The sequence below is a fragment of the Patagioenas fasciata genome, chromosome 14, assembly GCF_037038585.1.
Source record: "Patagioenas fasciata isolate bPatFas1 chromosome 14, bPatFas1.hap1, whole genome shotgun sequence".
Classification (NCBI taxonomy): Eukaryota; Metazoa; Chordata; class Aves; order Columbiformes; family Columbidae; genus Patagioenas; species Patagioenas fasciata.
Genome location: NC_092533.1, coordinates 5,803,828 through 5,823,127, shown reverse-complemented (window position 1 = coordinate 5,823,127; position 19,300 = coordinate 5,803,828). Strand labels below are relative to the sequence as shown.

Here is a 19,300-nt window from a genome sequence, read left to right as displayed (position 1 = left end):
TCATTCCTGACAGCCCGAGGCTCCTTCTGGGGATGCGCCAGACCCTGGACGCTCTTGTCCTTGCAAGTGGAGGCGCTGAGCCCGTGTTTGCCTCTCGCACTCTCCTAACAGCTCTAACGCCAACCGACCCCACTCGTGTTTCTGCAGCAGCGTGTCGCTGCTGGCTCAGGGGAGCTGGCAGAGGAACCCCGGTCCGGAGCAAGGCCTCTCCCAGCGGGAGAGCCGGGGTGAAGCCGGTGGGGTTGTCCGCCGGCGCGGAGTGGCGGCGAAGGGGCCGGTACCCCCGCCCGCGCGGCTCCTTTAAGTGACACCCCCCCCCTCCCCGCTCCCGCCCAGCCGGGCGTTGCATCAGGCACGTGCGCGTCGCCGGCCGGCCCGCGGGGGCGCGCCCCGCCCCTCCCCTTACCCGGCTGCGCGCACAGGCGGGCGGGCCGGCGCGGCGCGCGCCCCCGCGGCAGTCGCGTGGTCCCCGCGCGTCTCCATATTGCGGCGGCGGCAGGGGGGGGCGGGCAGCGCGCAGCGCGGCGGCCGGGGCTCGGGGGCGCCGCGTGCGAGGGGAGTTCCCCGGCGGGGCGGGGGCGCGCAGATGGCGACGCAGGTGGAGGCGCTGCTGCCCGGCGCCCCGCTGCTGGCCGCCGAGGAGCGCGCCCTGGTGCTGAAGCCGCCGCAGGACGGCGGCCGGGAGAAGGGCGAGTCGCCCATGGGCCCCGACGGCGGTCCCGGGGCGCCGCGGCCGCCCAGCGCCAAGCAGCAAAAGGAGGAGAGCAACAACCAGGAGAAGGAGAGCCTGCTGAGGGCGGGCGGCGAGGCGGAGGACGGCGGTGAGGCGGGCGGCGCGGGGCGCCGGGAGTTCATCGAGGCCCCGCCGCCCAAGGTGAACCCCTGGACGAAGAACGCTCCCGCCGCCGCGCCGGCGGTGAACGGGCAGTCGCCTCCAGGTGGGTGCTTGGAGCGAGGCCGGGGTTGCAGGGGGGTCGGTTGCGCCGCCGACCGCGCCCCGGCCGGCCGCGCCATGCGGCACGGCGTGGGGACGGCGCCGCGCCTGCGGCCTGTCGGGGAGCGGGGCCGCGGCCGGGGGAGCGGCCCAGGGGGAGGCGGTGTGTGTGTGAGGGGGGGTCGCTGGAAGTAGGAAGCGGCGGTGCCGTCCCTGGCCATGAGGCGGGGAGCGCGTGTGCGGGGGAGGGGAGCGCGGCCCGGCCCGGGCAGCGGCCATGAGGCGGCAGCGCGGGGGGGGGTGACGGGGGACGCTGCGGGCCCGGCGGCGGGCCTGGGCGAGGGGCGCACCGAGGAGTTCGGCCGCGGCGCTCGGCGGCCGGAGGCGCTCGGCGGCCGGGCCCTGGCGGCGGGCACGCGGCGGCCGCCCCGCTGTGCGCCGGCCCCCCCGCCGCTCCCAGCATTCCGCCGCAGCGCAGCGCAGGCAACGTGGTCGCTTCCCCGGGCGCCGCCAGCGTGCGGCTTCTCCCGGGAGCGCGGCCCGGCCCCCACCGCTCCCCGCCACTGGCCCCCGGGGGCCCTTCCCCGGCTCGGGGTCTGGCGCTGCCCACGTGTGCGGCGGCGGTGGCGGCTCCCCCGGCGCGCAGGCCGCGCCGCCTTTCTCTGCCGACTCATGGCGGCGGGGCCGGGGGCTGCGGCGTTGGCCGAGCGCGGCTTTGCCCCTGCGCGCCTGGAGCCGTGAACAGGGGTTGTCAGCGGCGGAGCGTGTGCGGCTGCAGAAGGGGGGTCCCCAAAAGGGAGCCCCATGGGGAAGCCAAGGGGCAGCGACCAGCGGTAGGAGCGGGCGCTGCTGTCCAAGTCGCGTTTGTAACCCACTGCTGTCGTCAGCAAAGGCTGAAACTGCAGAGCACCATTTCCTCGGGAGCTGGGATAGGTATTGCTTTTACCAGGAGAGCATTGCTCGCCCATGCTTCACGTGAATTGGTACTAAGTGGAAAACACAGAAGTTTTCACTAAGCGTCTTGTTTGGAAAGACTCGTATTTTTTCAAGCCTACCTCTGTTAATGCTGAAATCGTACTGCCAGATATGACATCAGATTCCCTATTACTGTATATGCTACTGTTTTGCAATAATTATTATTGCCTAGTGTGATGATTCATCAAAGGTATTGATCTTTAGAAGATGGACAGCTATGCGAATTCCACCTGGAAAGCTGTCATCTTAGTGGGGAGTGTAGAGGAGAAGTTAATTGTGCCAGGTAAAAGTCCGTGTTCACATTGTTTGGTGGTTTGTCATTGTACGCACCAACATAAGCAAAGCTTAACGAAATCCAGGACAGCATTCCTGTCTGCATTTGTCTCTTGAGGTATGACATAAAACTGGTCACATCACTCCTTTGTGTGAAAGCTGCACTCCATTGCACTGCTTTCTCAGGTAACAGTCCCTAGAAATAAACCAAAAGATGCAAAAGCACAAGATTGAATGTTTCTGTTTGAGACTCACGTCTGAGACACATCCAGATTTATTCCCAGGCCTGTCACTAAGGTGGGTGACTTGTCAAAGCGAGCAGAGATGAGGCGGTCTGCCCAACTCAAGGAGGGGGCCCTTGCAACTCCTGAGATGACTTTTGAAGGAGAGCTGTGTCAGTAGCCTGTCCGCTCTACAGTAGGGTAAGGGAGTAATGCTGAAACACTCCGAATTTTCTTGGGCCTGGCGCAGTTGTCCTGGTATTCCCGAAGATGTTTAAATAATGGATTAGGTTGGTGGTGTGTTTTAGGATGTTTGGCAGCAGTGACTGGTTCCTGCAGTGCCCCAGACGCTGCCACTTGGCTCTTCTCTCTTGGGACATTGTTTCTTTTGCTGCCTGTTCGTTAGCAGAAGAGAAAACGTGTAAAATAAACACGGCTGGCGAACTCCCACAAGCTGCAGACTGGCAGCCGACCTTGTCCAGTGTCCCTTTGCCCAGGTACCTTCTTGTAGAGTTTGCAGGCTCCTGTCGTGCCTTCGCTGATTTGGGTGGAGGATTTCTTTTAGCAGACGCTTACAAAAAAAGATCTGGAGCATGAGTTTGTGCCGAAGGTGGTGCTGGTCAGGTGAGTTGTTGTGTTGCAGTGACCTCCAGAAGCTCACCTGAGCAAAGGGACTCCTTTGTACACTTGAAGTGGATTGAAAGCTTCTGAACTCTGGAAAGTCACAGCTGAATGTTTTTGGGTTTTCAGCAGAGCTTAGAAAACTGTGGCTTCTGATTCAGCAGTGTTCCCAAAGCAGTGTTTTGTGTTGGAGATACTAAATGTTTCCAGCCCTTACCCTCACAGGGGAGACCAAGGATCCTAGTGAGGACAACTCTGTAAAGATAAAGGGATCCCTCTATGACTTGTTTTACAGGCTTTGAAAGCCCTAATTTTTTATAATGATGGTATTAATTACAGGCCTGTAGAGCAGATTTAATGGACAAGACCTGCTCCTTAGGTGTTCACCCCTTCTCTCTAGTGGTCTGTGTTGGAATTAGTGCTTATAGAAGTACAGGCATTGAGCTCTGGCCCAGAGAAAACAGAACCACCTTTAAGATCTTTGAGTTTCTGCTGTGTTGGAATATGGAACAGCTTAACAAATCCACCTCTGTTTTGAACTGTTTGACTCACTCGTGCTGGGAAAGTTGAATCCATTGGCAGGTTGATGAAGGGACTGAGGAACAGTCTTTTTTTTTTTTTTTAATGGATTAGGATTTATCTTTAGAAGTGGGTGTCTTTCCTACCTGCTGCATTTTTATACTCAAGTTTGGCAGTGAGGTCTGTAATAGGATGTTTGAGCGAATGTTTCTCTTTTTTCAGGAAGGAGGACTATTGAAGCAAAGCTTTTCCTTGCTTCTCAACCCTTCCTCCTGAAAGCATAATGCCATGGCAGTAAGTAGAGCAATCATTAAATCGAGGTAGACAACAGCAATACTGCTGGTGCTGTAAGCAGAGGCTGAGGCTCAGCTGGGGTCGCACACCAGAAGATTCCCTGGCCACAAGATGTGTGTTACGTTGCTATTCATGCGCATTTCAGAGTCGGGGTACAAGAGAGCAGATGGGACCCCCTGAGTCCGGTCCTGTGTGGCAAGGCTTCTGCTTGACACTGCTTACTGCTTGTGAGGGATGCTGGCAGAGCTGGTGATGATACCTCATTTCTGCTGTCTAATGATCTAGTAACAAGGCCTGTGTGATTGTCCTCTTGTTATTATATGTTCTCTTCTTATCTCATCAATAAATGCAGCCAGCAGCTTGACTGGTGAAGGTGTGATGGTAGCATGTCTGCAGTAACAAAGGAAACATTTTCTGGCAAAAACAGCTTTGCACTTCTGGCTATAAACCAAATTTAAAGTATTTTCTCAAATTTTTTCTATGGAGAAATTGTGGCTTGCAGTTAAGGCAGCTTGACCTTCTGGAACACGTTGTACTCATGCTGTGCCCTGCACCAGGGCTGGTGCTGATGCAAGCATCGGGGCACAGAGGTGTTAACAGCACCCCATTTTGAAAACCTGCTGGATTTATTTCAAGAAATGTTGCACCAAGGCACTTGGCACTTCTTAATTTTTAAAGCCACTTACATCTTGAAAGTAAGAACATGCAGACTTTAATGAGTGGTGCTGCAGTTGCTGAGCTTTGCCTGCACTGACTTTTATGCCAGTTTTCATTCTCCTTGCAGATGCTCAGCCAGGAGCAGGCAGTGTATTTCCTAGTGGAGATGTAGGAGGTGTTTTAATTTGAGTAGAGTTTCTTGCTTGCCATTTGGCAAATGCACTGGGTGGATAGGCAGTACTTTCCAGAAGGCACACCTTCGTTGCTAGCAGCAAGCACCAGGGGTTAGCTGACTATTGTTCTGAGCGAGCGCGTGTTGTTTTATGCCAGAGCAGAGGCTGGGCTGGCTACTGGTACTGGGGAAAAGGCAGGGAACATTAATTAGCTTCTCACCCCTCGCTGACTAACTCCCCATAGGGCTTTCCTTGTAACCAGCCTCCAGTGCAGGAGATAAGATGTATGGGGAGCTTATTTTACCTTTGGCATTTCTTTGTGTTCAGAGTAGACGTGTGCATCTGCCTGCCTGGGTATCCAGCTTGGTACTGGTGCACACACCTATTTCCAAAGTGTTGGGCAATTCTTGCTCTGTCGTGGCATGTAATTGTGGAGCTCTCCTGGCTGTTTGTTGCAACAGAGCTGCTATCGCAGCAAGAGTCCCCCTTCCCCGCCTCCAGCTCGAGTTTCCTCTCTGAAATACTGTTTTGTTCCGATCCCACAACTCAAGTTTGAGTAACTCTTCCCATCTTGTCAGGAAGGATGAGGATAACTGGAACTCGCTGCTCCAAGGGAAAAAAAAAGGTGAAGCTTAGTGTTTTTGCTCCCCCACATACCTTTGCCCTTCAGCTTTGTGCTGGACCTTTGCCCTGTTCTGCGCTGTTTGTTTCGGGAAGGCTGGGGAATGGGAGCTGACTCACTGGCCCTTGTTGCTGGGCTTCAATGCTTGCTTCTGCTGTGACCTCTGGTTCCAGATGGCCAGGTCTGAGGTGTTGCTGGAATATTCTCACCAACCACCTCTTTATCCTCACAACTCTTCTTTTAAGCTGTTTTTTACCTGTGGTGCCATGGGGGTTTCCACCGGGGTTGCATCTGGGATCACTGGATTGGGCAGCAGAAGGACTTGGGTCAGATGTGAAGGCAGATTGAGTGCAAAGAAGCAGGGCTAGGAATGGGGACACTGGGGCTTTCCCTTCCAAATTATGACACCTGATCCTTTCACTGTGCTGGAATAGTGTGAAATTATCCTCAAGGGAATGCCAGATGCCAACTTGGATAGAGATAGGTTGCTCTTTGCATACTCAAAACTACTTTGTAATGAATCTCGGATGCCACCTCAGTGATAGCGCTAAGTAAGAAATGGACATTTTAGTAGAAAGCTGTGCTGCCTAGATCAGGTTGGGTGTTTTAATCTTTACCATTATTACAGCTGCAAACAGCAAGGGTTTAAAAAAAAAAATCATCTTAATGAAAACTTTGATACACTTGAATACTGCCAGAGGATTGTGGTGTCCTTTATGGCAGTGCAGCTCTCGGAGGAGCTCTGCTCCTATTTCAGTCACCAGGTAAGCGGCGGTCTGGTGGCCTTGCTGCGGATCCAGCTGATAACCGATACGAGAGCTGGGAAAGCTTTTTGCTCTGTTCTTCCCGTAAGTCCAGCTGGGAGTGGTGAGCTTTGTTCATTCCCAACCACAATGCACATTTACATTATGGTCTTTAAAATGTTATTTATCCTCTGGTCATTTTGACATTGGAACATTTGCTGACTTCCTACCAAGGGCTTAAGTCTCTACACTGCTGGCTCTGTCAAATCCCTGGCTTGCTGTGCACACAGGGAGCCCGAGAAAGCGGTGGTGCAACCTTGCGCTCTCTCATGGTGTTAATGCTGTCTGGTTGGAGCTTTGCACGGCCAAGAAGTCATCTCCAGGAGCTGGGTCAAGCTCTGGGGATGCTCTGTGGATCTGTGGTTTCTGGCATGACCAGTTCTGCACTTGTCCCTTTCTTCGCTTGAGATGAGTCTTCAGTTCATTCCGCAGGTCCAGGTCCTTGTCAGTGATCTCTGAGGGGAGTTGGGAGACTTCTCCTTGCATCAAAGTAACTGGCTAATCTGAACGTTTAGTAGTAAATGGTACAGGTGCACGACTTGAGCAGGTCAGAGAAAAAGTAAAAGAAAGGCTTCCAACAATTTTATACAGTGCCGTGGGAACTTTAAAAAGCTACTTTTATATTTGGACAACAATAAATTTGTGACCATAACAATTGGGAACTGAATTTGACCTCGAATAAATCAATTGTGATTCTGTGTAATTACCCGACTTACCCCAGGCAGAGTCCTGGGTCAGGGTCGGTCTGGATTGCTCCTCTGAAAGGAGAAGTGGGTGTGCACGTGAGGGTCCTGCGACTGTGGGGTAAAAACTGGCATGAGAAATTTGTTGAAAATGAGTTTGGTGGTGGCAATTCTAATACTGTGCAAGATACATGTTTTTTTGGGAGGGGTTGTGGAACTGGTGGTCAGGTGCCCAGCTTTGGTGTGACACTCGCTATGGATTTTGCCAGGATCAAGAGCTCTTCCTGCAGCATTAAAGCCTCGTGTGTGGGAGGTACTCTGCTGTGATATGCAAGGAGAGGGAGGAAGGGCAGTGAACCTGCGTTATCAGTGGTTTATCTTCAGTGTCCTCCTAGAGCAAAACTGACTTGGGAGCAGCAGCAGCTTGCCTTGATGCTTCTGTGTGTTGCAGCACTATACGAGGATGCACAGCAGAGTTCGATACTCTGCAGTGGTTGCGATTTTATTTTTGGTTTTATTTTTTGATAAAGGAACAGAATGACTCAAAACATGGTCATGAGTTGGAAGGATCAGTGAAGATCTCTGCTGTGGATAGCTTGGAGTTCACTGGATGTGGGATGTGACTGTGGTGACCATGACCGAGTTGGATGCTTTGGCACGATGGGTCAATTTGAAGCCTGCGTTTGCTTTAGAAATGGCTAGTGGAGGTCGCTGTTGGTGTGACTGAGGCCTGACAGTGCCACTCAGTCTGGTTCTGGTGGAATGGAGGTGACACAGGCACCCTTTATTTGCTTGATCTAGAAAACAGCACTCTGATTCCTTCGAGAACATGCATGGCACGCACAACATGCTGGTGGATGCAGCTTACCCTGACCTGCATTCTTGGGGAAACGTGTTCGTTTTCTGCCAGGTGCTCCTTTAAGTGGCTGGAAAGGAGTCTGTGACCTGCTGCTTTGGCAGGCAGAGCTGGCCTCGGCCTGGCTGCAGGCCCACATGTGCCTCTGCACTCCTGACTTGCTCCCCAAAGTGGCCCTGGCCCTGATGGAACGCAGCAGAAGCAGCCCTGCCCCAGGAGGAAGGCGGTGGTGGAGCAGCATCTCTGGTGCTCCTCGACATTGTTTGGTGTCTGTCCGGCTGTGCAGGGAGTCCTTGGTGATGGTGAGAGCAATAGCCATGGGGGCATTGGGGAGAAACGGGGGCTTGGATGGGACTTGTGAACCTCATGTGTCCTTGACACACAAACCAGAGTTAAACTGCGATGGGAACGCCAGACAGGGGGACAGAAACATGCTGTGTGTCCTTCCCGCTGGGTGGTGGAACAGCTGAGGGGTTGCGTAAGAGCTCAGGTGGGAGCCCAGTGCTGCTCCGCTCCCTCCTGCCCAGGTATGGGGGTGCAGCCTGGAGCTCAGGGGGTGCTGGGCGGGAGCAGAGTCTGTCCGGAGCACAGTGCTGAGCACGTTTTTCCAGGCGAGCAGCAGCGTGTGCCGAGCTCCCGCAGAGTGACTCTGCAGGGCATGGCTGCGCGCTGGAAGGGATCCACGGCCGGGGGAGGCCACAGGGGGCTGCTTATCTCTTCTCCTCCTTTCCTGGCAGTCATTTGACTTTTTTGACTCAGCTGCTGGATGCATGCATGGAGAGAATAGGGGGTTTTCAGGGCTGGGGAAGTTAGGTTTTAAGAAGTCTGAGACCCTGAGAAAAGAGGTGAGGTTTTTCCTGACTAAATATGTGGGGAAACAAGTATGAAATTGAAAAAGCCACAAAAATGAGGAAAAGGTAGAGTTTTGTTGATGGGAAAGTAAGAGAAAAGGTGTAGGGGGAAATTGGTGTCTTACCTGCCTGGTAACTCACAGGTGCTGCCAGAAGGTAGGTACGTTGCTAAATACTTAACGCTGTCTCAAAGCCGATTATTTGTAATATGTATTCAGCCTTCACACTAAATTCACTCTGCCTTTTTTTTTTCTTTATAACTGTGCTTTTGAAAGCTTCTGGTCAGTGGTACAAATGAGTGATTATTAATTTACCAAGTGTTAGTTACCAAACTCTGTGGTTTGTGCACTTACAAGATGATGAAGCTAGTGATAGAATGAAATAGAACTTAGGGTTAATAAGCAACACTCAAATGTTCGATAAACCAACATTCACTTCCAACTACATGAAATTAATTTATTCAAGTTCTCCAAGGTCACGTCTTCCGTTTTCCTTATTAAATGTTGCAAAAGGAACACTGAGTTTATTCCTGCAAGACACTTAGGATTCTCATACCATAAAATACCTTTACTGTAGCCCTTCCAGGTAGTCACCAACTCGGCGTAGCTCAGGAACAGTGTCTGATGTCAGCTCTCCCGGCCTCACAGAACAGACCTGCTGAAAACAAGGACTTGACCGTAGTAACAGATCACTTTGCTCTTGGCCTCATATTGCACAAAGAGAGATAAAAGGAGTGACTGAAGCACACTCTGCCCTACCTGTGTAGCTCTTCATGGGCTTATGTTGGGAAGTCAGCTACAAGGCTGTGCAAAGGGGCAAAGAGAAGGGAAAAACGGAGCAAAGAATAATGCTTAGAGTGTGATGCCAGTATGAACGATGCAGAGAATTACGTGACTGTTGCAGCAGACATTGAACTGTGGAGAAGTGCATCCTTAGAATGTTGTTGGGAGGTTTTACTCTGAAACAGGAGTGATAGGATATTTGTGCACAAGATCACGCCCAACAAGACAGAAAAGCGAATCGTGGAGGTGTCTCTACCATGTGCTCAGATGACAAAGCATGAGGCTTTGGCTGTAATCATATTAAATTTCACTTCCCAGGTTCCAGCTAAACCTTGAGAGCTCAGGGCAGTACCTTATATGATCTGACATGTCTTCTGAGTGCTCAGAAATCATTTGCTGCTGCAGAGGGTATTGCACTGAGCTGAACAAAAGGGGGACTGCTTTATTTTGGCTTCCCAATCTCAGGTGAACTCTTCTAGCTCCCCTTTTTTTCATCGGAGAATGACAGATGTGGCATTTGAGTGCTGTGCAGGGAGGAATTTGCTGTAAGTGACCCGTGTTTTTAAAATGTAAAATTAAACTTGTAAGTACAACTGGGAAGATGATTTGGAAGAGATGTGGCAGATTACAGGCAGACAACCCTCTTAACTGCAGTTGGAGCTGAAATCTGAGTTGATCTAATTAACAGCAGAGAAGTGGAACCAAGCAAGCATGGAGTTTGGAGGGTGATTGGAAAAGCTGTGTGTTTGATTAAAACCAACCAGATAGCCTGGACCAGAGGGGGGAATGTCTCAGACTGTGAGTCTGATGATTTCTAATTCAGTTAAGAGACTTAATTATGCTGTCTTCACTGTGCTGCCTTGTGTATCCTACAGACACCCTGCTTGGTCCTCTGCCCTGAGCCAGAGAGCGCCTTGCAATTTTTGGTTCCTGGGGTTTTCACAGGCATTTATGACATCCCTGCCTGATGTTACAGGGCATACTCATGATACTGATGCTTTTGAGGGGGTGGAGGGGGTCCTCTTTCATGGAGAGGCTGGATTTCTCCCTAGACTAATGGATTCTCCTCTGTAGGGAGGAGGATGTGTCTTGCTCACTGCTTATTGAGCTGTCCTGAGGCAAAGCTTTGCTGTGGTGTCTGAGGCTGCCCTGCCCTTGATGTCCACATGGAAAAGCGTGTGGCAGAGCAGCGTATAATAACCCTGTCAAAGGGAAACCCCGTCCACAATCTGTTTCCACAGCCTGGGATCCAGTTGGTTCTTGGCTGCACTGAAATGGTTCCTATATTTCAACAAGAGTCTCTGAGACACGTTGATTTTGCTTGATCATGCCTGAAATTTCGCTACCTGTTCCAATGTCTTAAAGAAGAATTTGGGAAGGGTGACTGTGGTCATTGGGCTCAGACTTGTGTAGGGTCGGTCTCCTGGAAGGCTGGAGACTTCAAGCGGTGTCATTTCAGGCTTACTGGTGATTAAGGGATGTGAGGCAGAGAGCTGGGTCACTAGCAGTGATAATCAAGGACCTCTAAGGTGCCTTTTACTTTCTCTGCAGCTTTTTGTCTGGTATGTGAACAGGAGCATTAGGACTCATGCTTGGAGCACCAGCACTTCGCTGATTCTCCATTTTGGAGATGAGGGGAGAAGGGGTTAATGGGAGAGAACACCCAGTGTTTGTTCTCTCCAGTGCAAGCACTGATAAGTGGATGGGAGAAAAAACAGCTGTGACCTTACAGTTATTCCTTGTGTGCCTGTGCATATGCGAGCGTTGGATTTGCAGAGCTGTGTGGACTGCTCTTGTTTTTTCTGGTCAGGCTGACCAGATGCATTCCTCAGAACCCTGTTGGCATCTCTGGTACTTGGAGAGAACACCTGGACCCTCACCCAAGCAGATCTCTGAAAGGTGCTTTTTGTGGGCACAGTGCTGGTCCCACTGGTCGCCCTGTGTTCAGCCAGAGTCACAGCCCTGCCCTGCCAGGTCTGTTCGCCTTCTGTCCGGAAAAGACTGAGCATCAGCATTAAGGTACTAATTTAGTGTAGTATGTGGTGTGAAGTTAAAGCTGGGGAGCTATCTCAGACAGATAATGCTCTGGTTTTGCAGTAGGGGATTTGTTTTTTTCCAGGGGAGTTCCTCTTGCAGCTCCGTGAGGCTGGAAGTCTGCATCCCTTTTCAAGTACATGAACTCAGCAGGGACACCCCAGCTGAGCTTCCCAAAACCCACAGTCATTTATAAACCGAAAACCTCTTTCAAAAATTTGTTTCCATGGTGTTTGTGGGAAATCAGTGTCAGAGCTCACACTGGCTGCAGTTCTTCAGCAGGTGGAGGCGATGGGGGTGTCTGAGAAGGAACCAAGCCTCTCCTCTGGATGGAGAGCAGAAAACCACTTTCTGGAGGTCTGGATACCCTGGCAGAGAAATGGATTTGAGAGCTGATAAATGCTTCTCTAGCTGTTTATCTTTTTCTTGCACAGACCTTGTTGGTGTCTTAAGACCTAACCAGCATCAGGTGAAGGTTGGTCCATCTAGAATTGATCTTTTACCCATCTCAAGCTTCAGCTTCTCTTTGAGGAGGCAGAGATACTTATTACAATAGCCAGGTGTTGTTAAGAGGCATGGGAGGTGTTCGCCCAGACCTGGCAGCTGGGGAGGGTTGGGAAGAACTGGGTGGCTGAGAGCCGGACCCTCCCTGAGCCTGCTTGGCAGGTAATGAAGGAAGGGAGCAGGAAGCAAGCAAGATCTCAAGAGGGACATGATTGGCCATGCTAATATTTGGGTTTGGGGTTTCTTGCTTTGCTACTTTTTTCCTAGCAGGCCTCACCCCCTTCTCCATTGAGTGTTGCTTTGAAGAGGCTTGTAACTGTCTCGGAAACTTGTGCAGGCACTACCTTGTCCTCTGAGGGGGAGCCAGGTGATGCAGATTTGGGCTGAAAGGTTACTTGATGATGGTGAAGAAATTGGGGCAGCAGTGGTCTCTTTGCAGCAAACACCAGGGTATGTAATTTGGACCTTTTCCCTGCCTGTGTTGTTTGCAATGGGAAGATTGTGGTCATAGCCAGAGAAGCAGAACTGAATTGCCCCTACTGGGTGGCAGGTCAGGTTAGGAGAGATCCCCAGAAGTCCTGCTGTCTACCAGCACTTCCCTTCCCTGTCCCTCTCCGGGGCAGCCAGTGCAGCCCTGCAGCTTTCGAGTCACCGTGACCAAGTTCTGATCACGTCTTTGCTGCTGAGTCCCCATGTGACCTTGGCAAGGTCTTTTTTTGCTGACATCCAAGTCTTTTGTCTGAAAAATGTGGAGTATGATTTAGTTTCAACTTCATGATTTGAACACCGGGACAGATGGGCTGGTGTCTTCCTGTGGCAGTGTGAACGGGTCCAGTGTCGTGCTGGGAGCAGCCGAGCAACGTGTGATCATATTTTCTGGTACCTGTGCATGCAGAGAAGCAGCCCTCGCCCAGCACACCGGTGCAGTGGTACAAGTCAGTGTGCTTTGGTGACAGGTAGGTGACATAAAGCACGCTGATGTTGTTTTTTCCCAGTCTGGAGAGCAGAAAGGTAACTGCGCAGATGGGGGCTTGCAAGGAGCTGGTTCTCTCTGTCACTGCCCGCGGCCATGCTGCCCCTCTCGGCAGTTGGGGTTGCGGGTTGCTGTAATAACGAGTCAGCATTTCTCTTGCGTCAGGGCTAATGAGCTGCTGTTCAGCCGCTGCCTCTGGCCCTGCTGGGAGGAAGCAGTGGCTGTGGCAGAAGAGGGGTGCTGGTGGCACAGGGGCTGGGGATGGGTAGCGGGTGGCAAAGGTCCCTCTCAGCCGTAGCTTCTGAGCAGGGAAAAGACAGGCATCCCGTGCGGTGTTCGGATTTGACACTGAAGCCTGACTGGTGGAGGAGCCCAGTTAGCAGTGTGATTCTGCAGTGAGCGGAGGGGAGATGCGGGCTCAGAAGTGGGGTAGCCTTTCTGGACCTGTCCCAGATACCTGAATAGCAGTGGTGGCCAGAGAGCCCCTGGGGGTGGTGTATGTGTGTGGATGCATCAGCTTCTTTCTCTGTCTGCCCCATTTTAGCATATAGTCTCCTCCTGCATTTAAAAATACCATCAGGCAAAAATTGGGATTCTGTATCCACCTCTCAGCATCACCTCAAGTAACAAGGGCTGCCCTAAATTTGGCTAGTTCTCCTGGGCTTTTTGTGCAGCAACTCTGGTTATTCGTGTTCAGAGCAAGCACCTCTGTAGTGCATCTGCACCCTTGCATGACAGTTCTGAAGGGACATTCTGAAAGGGACGTTCCGTGCCTGTCCCAACATCCTGCCAGCTGCAACATGTGCCCTTGACCTCCTCCTGCTTGCTCCTTCCTCCGCCTCTCTTTACTGATAACAGGGAGATGCATGAAACGTGGTTTCCACTGAGATGTTGTAGGCTGTGTGGATAATGTGCAGAGCTGAGGAACATGGTAAAGGGCTTGAGGAAATACCTGGATTGGCAGAGACTGGTGGTACAATGAAGCGATCACTGGTTCCTGTGGTGATTATAATACCTCTGGTTAGACATCAAGTCTTTCTGGCTTTGGGCCCATGCAAGTGTCCACATGCAAGACAAGGAGGAAAATGTGAGACCACAGGGCCCAAATTTCATGGGTCTTGCTTGCTTGTGTCACGATATTGATATTTCTTAACTCGTTCCCGTTTGGCTGCCTAGGGGCTATTGTATTTAGTGCGTGGGTCCTTCGTGTTTGATTTTTAACCTCTGGAGCACTGGGAAGGTAACTGACCTGGACCTGCAGCCTCCATCCTGCAGTGAGCTAGATGGGCTCCTTGGAGAGCAGCCCTGGGGGTTTATCTTTGACCTGCTGGCCACATGCGTTTCTACCTCCTTTCCACCATGGCTTTCATGGGAAAAGAAGGCACTGCCTGATTTAGACTTCTCTTGGGCACCTCAGGTGCTGCCCTTAATTGGCAGGCTAATTTCTAATCTAGTCACTGATGCTTGCAAGGGTAGAAGGCATCTCTAGTGCTGGACGAGGCAGTTGGACACATAGCAGTGAGATGAGCCTTGAGGGAACACAAGCTTGGTGTTGCGGCGGTGGAATGACTGGGAAGAGACGCCTGCAACCGCTACCTGATTTGGTGGCAATTGTGGTTTCTAGAAGTGGGTAACCTGGACTTCTTGTGGACGGCTGGTTGTGCTGATGGCTGGCCAGGCTGTGGTGAGCATTTGATGAAGAGTTGGTTGGACATCCCAGTAGAAATGCAAACTGGAGAGGCTGCATCTGGCGGGGGCATAGCAAGGGGAATGGTTGCCAAGGCCTGTAGTTCTTTGCTGGCACAAAAGAATTCCTTTTCTCAGCCGTATTATTACTATTATTATTGTGTTTTATATTAGGTTTTTTTGGTAATAGCTGATACAGCTAGCTGATCCAAACCGCTGGGATACCGGTGCTTCCACCTTGTTCTCTGTGGAGAGGCTGTCTAGGAATTGCCCAAGTAGGGAAATGCAGAAACTGCATCTTGTTTGAGACCTGTTAAATCAAGTACGGGGTGTTTCTACTCACTGTTGCAGGAGCCTGACCTCGTCAGCAACCACCCACAGAAGTACAGGATCTTTAGATGTGCTTGGGTTATGTGCTGGTGGTGGTTTGCAGCAGAACATGCAGTCTGCAAAGGATCCACACTGGTACTTGGAGGCTTTTCTGAATGTGTTGGATTTTCCCCGAGACGATGCCTTCAAGATGGCCACAGACCATAACCTTGCATAACAATGGGAGGAGTTTTGATTTATTTTTAATTTGTTCATTTGCTTCTACTGCTTATATGTGGGATGAGAGCATCCCTGCCTGAGGATGCCTTGAACATGGTGCACTGTCAAATGTAGATAAATAGGACCTCTTTGGTAGAGATGTGATTTTGCTAATTCTGTGTTGGTTGAGCCCAGGCCAGAGAGCATTGTCCTGTCCAAGGGATAGTCCATGCTGCAACTCTTGTGGCTTTTCAGCTGAATGTGCGTTTTGGGGAGCTGATAAGCAGAAGCTGGGGGCTTGCCCCTACCCTGGGAGGAGCTTGCCTTGCCAGCAGCCTCCCTTCCTGTTCTTCCAAGTTTCAAGAAGAAAACATAGTATTGCTCTTCCAGAAGTTCTGTTTTCATAGCTTCTTGGGGAGCCTTTATCAACAGGGTTCCTCCACACATGCTGTTGTGCGTGCTCCTCGAACAAATCTTTCATCTGATCCTTCCCAGCTGCTTCAGTGAACGTCCTCCCAGCAACAAACAGGGTCCATCAGGAGAAGGACCTGTAGCTCTGACTGGGGAGGGCCTGGGGGGTGGGAAGGTTGAGTAATGTGTTTGGGATCTGAAATCCCCTGACCCCAGCAGCTCTGTGCGATGGGCTGTGCTCGCTGGCAGAGCCACCTGAGGTGGGAAGGCGAAGGGTTCCCCTGGGCTGATGGGTGATGTGCCAAGGCACCGACCGCCTGTTCAGTGGTGAGCGCGTTCTTCTGGCTGCCTGTTCTCTGGAATAGCTGCTGTGTTGGAGCCAGGCACAGCTGTTGAGGTCCCTTGTGGTGGCAAAAACCAAGAACCGTCGGGGAAATGCTCATTTTGCTTTGGCTGCCACCTGCGTTCCCCAGCTGGTCATGATGTTAGATGTTCTCTGTGCTGGTTTCCAGTTGATAATGCTGGCTGGGGGAGTGTTGGGATGCCAGCAACTAAACTTGTGTGGAGTTTTGTGCATCTCGCAAGCTTTTTATTCCTCACCGCTGTCTGTTAGAAGCCAATGTAGAAGGTTATTTAAAAGAGTAATATATTCAGTGACACACAGACTCTTTTGAAGTCTTTCTCACAACAAGTGGTTGAACTGAGGTGGGTTCCAAGCTGGATTGATGTTTAACTAGGAATACTAAGAAAATACTTCCTCTGTTTAGCTAAAGCAAACAAATTGAGAGGAGGGACCTTTTAAATATAATTTGTGCTCCAGATACAACCAATACTGATTATTTTTTTTCTTTTTTCTTTCACAGATATATTTCTACCTGATGGCCAGTCTGGTATGTATTAATTAAAAATTGAGTTCTTCAAATCTCCCTCTCCCATGCCTTCCCTGCACTTCTATTTCTGCAGAGTCAGTGCTAACTGGATTTAGAAGACTGGTACAGGAATATGCAGCAGATATTGATTTCAAACAAACAAATGCCTGAAAGAAAACCCAAGCAAAAAAAGCCCCTCTAATATATGACTACCCCTGCATGGCAGTGACATGTTTTATGCTTTCATGTAGTGCTGTTTACAGCTCTTGGAAGGTTACTTTCCTCCCATAGGCTGTAGCATGGCACTTGGTTGGCCAGGGTGAAAGACTTTAGCAACTTACTGTCACACATAACTGAAAACAGTGTGTCAAGATGCGAATAAACTCAGAATCGCTGCTGTTAGTCTGTATGTTAGTTGTGCTCAGCTTGATGTGTCTATGAATCTGAGGATGTATATTTGAATTTGCAAATTACCTTGAAAAGATGCAGACTTGCCCGTTGGCTTGTTTGGTCAGTGTGTTGCTGCTGAGCATCACTGTTAACAACTGCAATACATGCTGCGTTGCCAGCAGCGTGAGACCGATGAAGAATTCCTGGCCCCAGTGGTATGAGCAGCCATGCCAGGAGGGACCCTGCAGTAACTACTCTGGGTGGAGATCCCTGAATCAGAAACGGGATGGAGTTTTTAAGATAGGTGTTGATTAGCTCAATCCTTGCCTTTCTTAGACAGCTGGGAGCTCTTCATCCAGGTCAGTGTTGTCAAACTGCTGAGATTGAAGGAAAGGTTTATGTTGTACCTGGTGATACCAAGACCAGTCATTAAGATGCTTTTGTCTCAGAGCTGCCATGCCTTGTGGAGATGTCCTGTAGCAGAGGCACAGGGAGTAGGGATCTGTGCCTGGCTTGGCCTTGTGTGACCTCAGACATGTCACTATGTCCAGACACCTCCTGTCTGCATCTTTTGCTTTGCCTGGGATCATGTTTCTCTGGTTCACATGACAGCGTGAGGGTAAATTGCTGCTGATTGCGGAGGCATCGCTGGATCAGGATTTGGAAGTACAGAAATCAGCTCTATTGTCTTAAAGCTGATTTCAGTAAAAAACCAAGTCACTGGTTTTGAGTGGTGTGGTATAACATTGGAGGCAGTGTAATTTGACTTCATGAATGGAACAGGCTTCTGGAAGTCGTGTGTGTTTCCAGAGCTCTAGGCAGCTAACGAGGCTGTGGTACATAACTAGATCTGCCTAAGCGTTGCAGAAGATGCCTCTGTAAGTGTTGGAGAAGTAACCCAACCCATTTGTAGGTCGTTCATGTTTTTCTTGCTTTCAGAACATGTGTGAGGGTGAAATATTAAGACTGATTTTGAAGGAACAAAGGTGTCTTTGCATCTGTTGAGTACAACAGGTATGAAATCAGGATGGAGCAATGAATGCGTAGAGAAGTTTCTGCTATTTGGAGGGTTTTTCTTCTTCCATTTCCTCATAAGAGGCTTTCTCTCCCCTGCTGAAGATCTGCCTTCATCAGGTGTTGGGGTTTGGCTGCCCAGGCTGCAGACTTAGAGATGTCCTCTAGTTGGCACAACTCCATCCTCTGCTCTCCAGCTGGTTGGGGACCTTCACAGCTGTCTCCAGGGTGGGGCACAAGTGTGTGTCTGTGGCAGATGATAGCATTTTGGTAAGTGCATGTTACATGTCAATAGTGTTGCAGAAAACATTGTCTGCAGAACATAGTTTGTTGTTTTGTTTTTACAGTTTTACTATTTTGAAGGAGAGAAGTGAAAACTTAAACAGGATTCCTCTTATTGGTAGCTGCATAGGACACTGCACATTCCTCCTTTCTCATGCCTTCTCCAGTAAAGCCTTAGAGCTGGTGCTGTGCTTTTTCTTCCTGTGCACTGAGCTTCTCTGGCAGCCCTGATCTGAAAGCATGGTAAAGTCTGAAGACAGAGGCAGCATTGCTGTTTGGGGACAGCAGACTTGTGTGGAGCATACATGACATCAGCTGTTGTGCACTCCTGGGGCTGTTGGGTTCAACCCCCTCACCTCCCTTGCATTGCTGAGGTTGTTTAACAAGTTGATTTGCTCAAGTCTCTTACTGCAAAATCACCAGGACTCCAATATCTATCTCAGTGACTATTCTTTAAGGTCGATCTTGGAAGGCCAGGTTGAGTCTGTGTGGCTGGTTTCCCCTCTTGATGAGAAGTCCGTTGGTGTTCTGCCCAAGGAGGCAGCTTAGTGATGGAGGATGCCGAGTTGCAGTAAGAGTTGCCTTGCATGGGTGGGGAGCCTGAGCCAAGAATCGGCCATTTTGTAGGCACAGCAGCTGTAGTGTGCCCCAAAGCATGTTCCTGCTTGTTAGCGTATGGATTCTGGAGGCATTCTGCCCTCAGCTTGGTGTCACGTGCAAGTGCTATGGAGGTGGAAGGGCACCAGTGTTTGCATCCCGATTGCCTAACAGCTGCTCTCAGAGAGAGGCGACTGACTTTCCTTCTGTCTAGCACAGCGGTTCCTCTCTCTCCTCTCCCAAATCCACCAGCTGGGTCTGGGCAGCTGTAGGTTGCTTTTCAGAAGAAGATACTTCAAACCTTGTGAACTGGAGCTCAAAGCTGAGATTTCAACCCTGACAAGATGCTGTGTGGTGGCAGAGTGGAGGGACAGACTCTCAGATTCCTCATTTCTGCTGTTCAAGGAGAGCTGTGGGCACTGTGGATGCATTGGCTGTGAACCCCCAACCCCTCTGTGAGACTGCGGGTGCTGCCCACCTCCCAGGACTTGCTGCACACGGGGTGGTGAAGTTTGCTACCTGCCTTGCTACCTTTGCTCATTTTAAACTGGTCTGGTGGCTTTGTGCGCTGTTCCTGTGCCCTCCTGGCATTGCGTGCTGCAGCCAACCCTCCTCCTCTCAGTGGTGGAGGGGCACAGGCTTTTTATTCTCACCTTTGGGTGATTTAATTGCTTTTCTCTGTGCATCTGTAATGCTGCTGTGCCGCTGTTGACATGCGGAGACCAGAGCTGATTGCGAGGTGTGGTTG

At 50.8% G+C, this 19,300-nt stretch overlaps 1 protein-coding gene across 2 annotated transcripts in view; it reads left to right on the top strand.

Annotated features, from left to right (window-relative positions):
• Positions 1-559: 559 nt before the first annotated feature.
• Positions 560-19,300, top strand: part of LARP1 (La ribonucleoprotein 1, translational regulator) — a 45,830-nt gene continuing 27,089 nt past the window's right edge. For both annotated transcript variants that reach the window (XM_071814698.1, XM_065849371.2), the window contains exons 1-2: positions 560-938; positions 16,264-16,290. In XM_071814698.1, coding sequence (XP_071670799.1) covers positions 587-938; positions 16,264-16,290 — 379 coding nt within the window. In that variant the 5' untranslated portion in view covers positions 560-586. The remainder of the gene's footprint in view (positions 939-16,263; positions 16,291-19,300) is intronic.